This window comes from Epargyreus clarus, unplaced genomic scaffold (assembly GCF_041222505.1).
Source record: "Epargyreus clarus isolate Ecla_fem2 unplaced genomic scaffold, WU_Ecla_fem_2.2 ptg000027l, whole genome shotgun sequence".
Lineage (NCBI taxonomy): Eukaryota > Metazoa > Arthropoda > Insecta > Lepidoptera > Hesperiidae > Epargyreus > Epargyreus clarus.
The window spans coordinates 7,463,653-7,472,375 of NW_027332234.1; the positions used below are offsets into that span (position 1 = coordinate 7,463,653).

Here is an 8,723-nt window from a genome sequence, read left to right on the forward strand (position 1 = left end):
TCTCAATATTATAATGGTAATGGGAAAATCAGTCATCAGACTTGTATAGATCATGTTACAACAAAAATATAAAGTGAAACGATTTACTTATTACTTTTCTTATATTTCACGTGGGGAACCCTTCGTGGATGAGTCCGACTAGCACTTGGCCAGTTCTTTTTCAATGTTCGATAGTTATATGACGAGTAACGACATCTTTTGAAAGTATCTGTGTCAATTAATTTAGATCAAAGTTAAGTAATTTCGCCAATGGATAGAAGACGGCGTCTAAGTTATAATATTAGTACTAGTAAGTTATGATATAAAGTCATAAATAGTCTTGGCCTGAAACTTAAATAATGCATTTTTTTAAAAATACTCGGTTTTTGTAAGATATTATTTTTATTTCACAAACTTTACATAATCATGATATAAATGTATAAAAAGAGCGATTAGTGCAGCGATCACAATAGAAAGTGTCAAGATTCATACATTTATTTCAACTGAATTACTAAATTTTAGTACTTATTATAGATGGCAGGTAATAATATATTTATTCGGTATCAACTTGTTGTTTTTTATTGAACTCCTTAAGATTATGTTGACGCTTACGGAATAAGCACCACCATCTGAAAAAAGTGTCAGCTATCAATTGTACCAATAAATTTCTGATTGATCGTCACAAAGTGATATCATGCGGTAAGAAAGTCCATCTTTAATGTGTGACTCAAGGTTGAAAGTAATTCATGTTAATTTTAATCATATTATAGAAGGTATAGTCCATGCCAATCTGCTAGAACGCTCTGAAGTTAATGCGAGCAGATGTAGTCACACAATTTGCTATGGCGACGCGATTCATTTCTACATTTCAAGTGGACTAGCAGTTCTACGCGGGCTATAAATAAATAAATTCTACATATGGTCAAAATTACCATGAATCGTATCAAATATATTTTATGTTTATTTGTGTTCAAACCAGGGTTCGATTTCGGAGCTCGTGAGAAACTTTCGGCCTCAATTAACACTTCAGTCCTTTTTGACTAAAGCCGAAAGGTTTTTAATTTCGGTTTGTGGCTTTTTTTGTTTTTTGGTTATGCAAACTAACTTATCTAATAATGAGCATAGCTATCTTTAGCTATGGATTCCGACGCCCGATGGATAGGACGGATAGAAGAACTTACAGATATTGTGTCTAACTAAAAATATGACTTTCATATTTTACTTCCACTACTTTGTCCCAGTATTTTAATACTGGTTTTGAACTCCACTTACCTTAGGGTAAGAAAATAGATTATTTCAACAACGCTTAGAACTGAAAAACCCATTAACAGCCCGAGAAGGCCACCACAGTTGGCAAGGAAGTCAACTTGTCCAAAAAGCTCAGATCTTCGCAACGTAGTAAATTGGGATTCTTTTAAATAGATCTTCACTCTCGAGGTCAAAAAAGCCATCCTGAAAAAGACGTAATATCTCATAATTCTAAAAAATAGTCTGTACATTTTTTAATATTTCAAAATAATATGGTACTTTAATATTTTATAAACAATACAAAAAAGCGCTTTCATCACTAAACACTGAACAGCAATTTCTCCCAACAATGCTTCAGAAAATTAAAGTAGGGATGAATAGAAAAACAGGCAGGATGTTAATAAAAGTATTACGAGGGAGTAAAAACGTTGATAGATATCAAATATGTATGTTTTATTCCTAAAATAAAGTATGTATTTAAATTTAAACACTTAAAACAGATTAAACTTTCTCTCCATAGCTCAAAGATATTGAATGTCAGTAAAATGTCTAAAATGATTTTTGCGGGTGCGTAAAATCTTAATAAATTCTTTATCAAAATTAATGATTACAATAATATTTTAAATATTTGTGTGTATTGTCCGGTTGCGATCCTTTGGTGATCTCGGAGTGCCGAGTATGGTCACAGTTGGGGTTGAGTGGTAAGAATCCCATATAATCCCGTGTCTCTCTTTGTAAAAAAATACTTACTCATTGGTCATCGGATATTTGTACGCTCTACTAACAGCTTTTTCATCTACGGTCGCTTGTGACGTCTCAGCTTCATACTCTATGGAGGTGCAGGCGGGCAGGCACCTGCACCGCGCCGCGACGGCACGGGCCTCGCGTGTCGTGTCATTATCACTCGGCTGTACATTCATGCCAGATTCAATTGTCAACTTCATGAGTTCCCCTAAATAATGCAAGGTACAACGAGATAAATTAAATGAATATAAAAATCATTAAAAAAGCTGAATACAAATTAAGAATAAGAAAGTATATTATACTATATTATACTTTATAACTTCAAATAACTATTATAGTATGTTATACTACTTTGTAACTATTGCAATAAAATGATAAAATTATGGGTTTACAAGACTGCCCAGGAGTACTTATAATACAAAGTTGTGTCTGCTATTTCCCGTTAAGGAGATCTTTCATTAGAATATGACCTTCGACTTTAAAACTTGATGCTCTAATTGATTTTTTTAAGAGGAAGTTACAATTCAATTTGCAAGATTTGACTTATATTGTTGGTTTCATTTGCTAACAAATATTGTGAGCTGAAAATACTTAATCTTGTAAAAATACAAGGAAACAACAGAATATTTTAGCAGACGAGCAGATCTGTTAATCAAAAAGTTAATATAGTTTTATTATAATAATTGTGCACTTACTTCGAGCCTCAGACATACATAAGATGCTGCCTGCGGCGCAAACTTTCGTGCCGGGTCCATCTTTAAACCAAAAAATCACCAAGTTAAGATAGGAGAAAAGAAATAACTATATATAATTTTCAAAAAAGGGAATAAGGTGAAAAAATCGTTTTAGGGAAGATACCTACGGCTAACTTTAACAATACAAGGAAAAATAATTGATTTTAACAAAATATTGATAAAAATTTACGTAGTTATAAAGTCTGATAACAAAATATAGGTACGGCTGTTATCGAAAGTTCCCATTGATCCCATTGTATGAGCAAACTGGACACCAAAAAGGCCTCAGTACCACATCTATCTTTAGCACAATAATCTGGCGTTCTATGTCTAAGGTTAAGGCTGTTCAATCTCTCGAGACCTTGGTGGTTCTGTGACGGGGGCGGAATGTCTGACAGGGTATAGGCATTCACCGAAGCTATTTACCGTCGCGTTGGAAGATATGATCAAGCTTATTAACAGGAAGGTCCATGGCGTTAACAACATAGTTGAACACGTCACACTACTTCATGTTGATGATGATCCTGATGATGATACTGGGAAACTTGCTGAACGTCTTCAGCGTAATACAAATAGCAATTGTAGCACCTTACAATGGGAGAGTCTTAAAGTTAATATGAAAGTCTATTAAAATACTTACGCGGTAATCCAAAATGAACACAACCACATTTTGTTTGAGTAAAATTAGTCAAACATTCTATTTCGCAATTTGTTTGCGTATAAATTTTGAAGTACTGAAGGTATCGCTCGTTGGAGAAGTAACATTTACGTCTGCAAATTAATATATTTGAGATAAATTGATTAATTAATTTTTAATTATTGTCCGCGACTTTGTCCTGGCCAATATCCGACATTGTATTTGGCAAAGGGAGACCTCCGGCCGTGTTCGGGTAGTCTCAATTCGGAGCTTGTATATATGCAAGATGTTTAGAAAACTTCGATAGCGAGATTCAGCAGCGCCATCTCTTGACGAGTAGCGGAAAGTCGCTACACTGTAGGTACATAAAACCAGTCGACAATGTCTTACTAGTGCTATTTTCTAAATTAATATATATCCATGTTGCTCTGTACTCGTGTAGGTTTCGCAAAAATAATGAATCGTTTTAATAATTATAGATATTATCTCGAATGTTCGTAGAAATGAATCATCATTTGTTTTATCGGCGAAGCAAACATGGTAAAGCAACCTACATGCTATTAATTCTATGTTTATTTGTAAAGGTGAATTCTATTAATATGCCTTTGGTCAGCGTGCTGGACTAGGTCCTAAACCCGAAAGGAAATCATCGTAAAGAAACTCTTAGAAAACGTATATAACCTTATAGGACTGTAGGGCCTGAGTCCTTCTGCTGTTATAATCATCTTCGGTTTGACTGCGATCATTACGTCGTGGGACTGTGGCAAATTGATATAGTGTCGCGAGACACGTGGCAGCTCGGCAGGACTATGTAGGAATATCTACAATAACATAACATGTTATTCTTCAATATGTTAAGTAAGGCCATTTTGTTAAAATGTTTTCACCCGACTACGGCGAAGACGAAATGAGGGTAATGTATGATAAAATTTAAGGCAGTGTGTGTGTAGAGGCTCTCTCAAACAAACTGCATATTTGCAGATGATGTGATTAAACTGAGCGGTCGGATTTTAACTGCACGCAGTCGTGACTGAAGCTGCATGCTTTTGGCTGCTGTTATGTGGCGTGGACGGACATGTTGTCAATTGTGAACTGTGCGCAGTTTAATACATTGAGCACACTACCTTGATACCTTGCTTAAAATTGCATACATAATCCAGGTCGGATGCCATGGTAAAGGTAAAGATCTCCAAGTTGTCTTCACCGCCATTCCCCTGTGAAATAGATTAACAACATGTATTATAATAATAAATATTGGCGCCGTGATAGGTCCAGTAACCTTAAGAAATTCTGCAGGTGCCAAGATATGCGGTCACATTTTTATCCGCGTGGGCAGGAATGGTGGACACGTCGCGGAACTTTAAACGATCTACGAGTAATTCCTCGGGCTCTTGCTAGCGTTTCTATACCAGCGATGCTGGAACACTGGGCTATTTAAGGACGATGGCAAGAGACCCAATGGTAATTTGGTAACGTGGAGACTCGCACGACCCCTGATATGGGACACGACCTATGTGGAGACCCTAGACCCATATCACATTGTTAATACCTCTGTGAGCACGGGGGCTGCAGCTGATCATGCCCAGATGTTAAAGGGCTGCAAATATAGTAATATATGGGAGAATTATTTGTTTGCGGCGCTTGCAGTAGAGTCAATGGGTCCACTTGACATTATGTCAGATTGTAATTGTAATCTCTTTTCTTTTTACTTACGGATCCCCGATACGGATAAGTTTCAAGCGGAGTAGAGGGTGGGTAACCTGCTTCCAGAGTCCATGATTGTGTAGAATTGCTATATCTCTCTTGCATGTACTCGTAATCCTTGTGTAAACTTAAAGAAAGTATTAAAATAAATCTATTGTAAATTAAAGTATTGAACTATGAAGCAATGAGATATCTCAACTAAATGTGCGATATATAAAAGTATAAGTATAAAGAATATAAATTAAAGATAAAGTCGAGAGTCAATCACTGCTCTTCGGTGTCTCAAGAAAGCTGGTTGAATTACCACGTTGTATTTACTAAGTTGTTTATTTACTTTTCCATTCTGAATAGTTGATCAGGACCTAAAGCGTTGAACGTATGGCATAAACCTTTTTCCGTAATAACTGGAGAAAATAATTCCTGGCAATCCACCCAGTTCTTCCATAAACACAAACTGCTGAAATCTCCGAAGTTTGCCGAAAACTATAAAAACAATGTATTCATTAGTTTTAATTAATTGGAGCATCGGTAATAAATATTACCTTATACAATGATATAATTATTATGGTTCAATCTCACTAGTTATCATAGACCTTATAAATAAAAAAATTCTCAAATGCTTAATGCTTTGCTTCAAGTAGAATACTGTCCCAAGCTTCAAGCTTTTAACGATTCTTTTACTTTTTAATTTATTTTTGACTGCTTAACAAGTGTTAAGGTACTTATCAAGCTAATTTCAAAGAAGTCAAGCACAACGTGGTAAATGGGATGATGCTCAGTGGAAAATACTAAGTGCATCGCTCGGACCCATTGCTCGACCAGCCCGTGGCATTATCAAGCCATCTTTATATATACAGGGTGAATTTTTAAAACGGGCCTTCAGGGCCAAATCCGAAACTATAAGAATTAGCGAAAAATGCTGAAAGGAGGTACGAGGCCGATTTTGATCAAAACTAAAACTGCATCATTAGTTTTTTAAAATATCTTTTTCCCTAGCCGGGAATCGAACGAGTTCATTTTAAAAAAAATTACACCCTCTATATTATTCCACCATCTGATAGTGTCGCTTATAAGAATCAAATTCTGGGAAGTAATGTTATGTGACAAATTAAAGGAAAAGGAAAATTTTGAAGAAAATACATATTTTTCCATACATTGCCATACTAATCCTTAAGGATTATACATAACAAATGATTTATGTGTAATTCTTTAGAAACATACGTAAGTCATACCATTGAAGAATTTGTTGGTTAATCAACTAATTATTCGATGTTATAACCGTGACATACGGCTTAGTATGAGAAAGTAATAGTTGGGCAAGTAAATTACGGCCGTTTTTAGGATTTATTTTTTAATAAAAATAGATAAGTGATTAAATAGTAAATTGTTATTGTTTGTTGTTTATAACTACGTTTCAACAGTAAATATAATTTTAAATATCTCTTTGTTTAGTTATCACTCGGATTTGACTCGAAACAGACATTCTCGCAAATTGTCAATTTTACATCTGTATTAAACGAAACTCCGCCCATAGCAAGTTAAATCTATTATAATGGTCCTAAAAGTAACCTTAACTAAGTCGGACATAAAATTGATGATGTTATTCTTGAACAACAAAACGTCCATTTCGAATGATTTGAAACATTGAGCCAAAAAATTGTTAATACGCGAAATGCTAATTGATGAATGCCGGGAACTTAACTGCCAAATTAATATAAAAAAATATGTATTTTCTTAAAATTGAGGCTTTTCCTTTAGTTTGTCATTTATCATTACTTCCCAGATTTTGATCCTTATAAGCAACACTATCAGATAGTGGAATAATATAGAGGGTGTATTTTTTTTTCAAAATGAACTCGTTCGATTCCCAGCTAGGGAAAAAGTTATTTTAAAAAAGTAATGATGCAGTTTTAGTTTTGATCAAAATCGGCCTCGTAACTCCTTTCAGCATTTTTCGCTAATTCTTATAGTTTCGGATTTGGCCCTGAAGGCCCGTTTTAAAAATTCACCCTGTATATTTCTTATGTGCGTGTGTATGTCACTGAACTCCTCCTAAACGACAATCAAACATCCAAAATCAGTCCAATTTTGATGAAATTTGTTGTATATGTTCAAGAGGTCTCGAGAATGGTTTAGATTCACAATTTAGTCCGTGGGAAAAGGTTTTTTTAATTATTTTTTAATTCGTAAGTAGTTATAGAATCGGAAACTATGCATTTGATCAAGTGATGATCTTTAGCAAAGTTGTTGTCCAAGAGCCCACGAGGGTTTGGGAGTTGGTAAGACCAATTTTCGACAGATAGCACCACTGTCATTCCAATGCAGGTACAAATTTTCCGTTTTATGTATGTCATATTATTTCCTTAAAATGCGGGCGAAGCCGCGGGCACCACTAGTTACTCTATAATCATAAATCATAATATAAATCATCGGATAATGGTTAAGACTTGTAAACATTCGAACAGTAAAAATTGAAAGTAAAGCATATAAAATACAACATACCAGTTTTATATTTCCAACTGTATTTGTTCCGTCTGTGAATTGCTTGCCAAAATTTTGATCCAAACTATCATCGCAAATCATCGAAAAATCTTCAAAGCATTGTGTCCTAGAGAAGACGTGAACTTATTTCTTATATGCATAAGCAGGTATTACTTATATTATAAATCTTACATAAATCTACAGATAATTCTTTACTATTAAATTTTATTACATGTATAAGGGAGTGACCCTTGACCATTTGAAATAAGGCTGCCTGTGTTCTTGTATACCTTGTTCGCTATTCCGATGTTTAACATAAGTATGAAAACTGTATTATTTATTATAGTTACGTACTCCTCTTCTGTAAGATTGGCTTTGGTGGTTTCATTCATATACAGATGATAAAATTCGGTATAATTGAACCGGTCTGGATATGCTTTAATTTGGAAACAGATGGTTATAGCTGGGTAAGGAATCTAAAAAAATAGAAAAAAAATGTTATTATTCATATGCAACTATTAATATATTTTTATTGTATTTATACCTACTTGCCAAGCCGGAGTTAAACTTTCAGCAAAGCTGACCATCACTGGACTTTCATCCCATTTTATCCAAACTTTCCGTATGAGAATCGCGCAATATATTACGCATAATATAAACATAGAAAGCCAAAATACTCTGAAAAACAAAAAAAAAGTTTAACGTCCTCGTGAACGGCTCCTACGATTTTCAGGAGGTTTCGGGGACGATAAATCGATCTAGCTAGGTTTTTACTTTTAAAAATGTATTTTTAACCGTGTTTTCATTGAATAAAAACCTCCTACAATATCATTAGAATACGGAGCTAAATTTCGCTATCATTTACGAAGTTAGAATAGGTCGGTCGGGAAATCGGGCGCCTTAAAACGCAGGAGACCCGGGTTCAACTCTCGGTCCGATTGTTTCTTTTATTTTTTCTCTTTTTTTCGAGTTCTTTTTTTTGAGTCTTTTTTTCCTTCTTTTTGTGACAAAAATAATTGCACTCGTGACTTTTTATTCGGTCATCAGGTACTGTTTATTTACACGATAACAATATATAAAACAAAAACTTACTTTTCAACGTGTGTTCTCTGTTTATCCCCGATGTATCTAAGACCATGAAGACTAGAATTTGCGGTAAAGTCGAACAAATATTCTTTAATACATTTCCCTCTCCC

At 34.6% G+C, this 8,723-nt stretch overlaps 1 protein-coding gene across 1 annotated transcript; it reads right to left on the reverse strand.

Annotated features, from left to right (window-relative positions):
• Positions 1–237: 237 nt before the first annotated feature.
• Positions 238–8,195, reverse strand: LOC140754085 (pickpocket protein 28-like). The gene is made up of 13 exons (XM_073088997.1): positions 8,076–8,195; positions 7,882–8,003; positions 7,549–7,654; positions 5,381–5,529; positions 5,315–5,318; positions 5,056–5,220; positions 4,467–4,556; positions 4,024–4,163; positions 3,346–3,476; positions 2,667–2,726; positions 1,978–2,179; positions 1,252–1,431; positions 238–608 (listed from the first exon to the last, which is right to left on the reverse strand). Exons 1-13 carry the CDS (start codon positions 8,187–8,189, stop codon positions 533–535), a joined length of 1,539 nt encoding a protein of 512 aa, XP_072945098.1. The 5' UTR covers positions 8,190–8,195; the 3' UTR covers positions 238–532.
• Between the last annotated feature and the right edge of the window lie 528 nt (positions 8,196–8,723).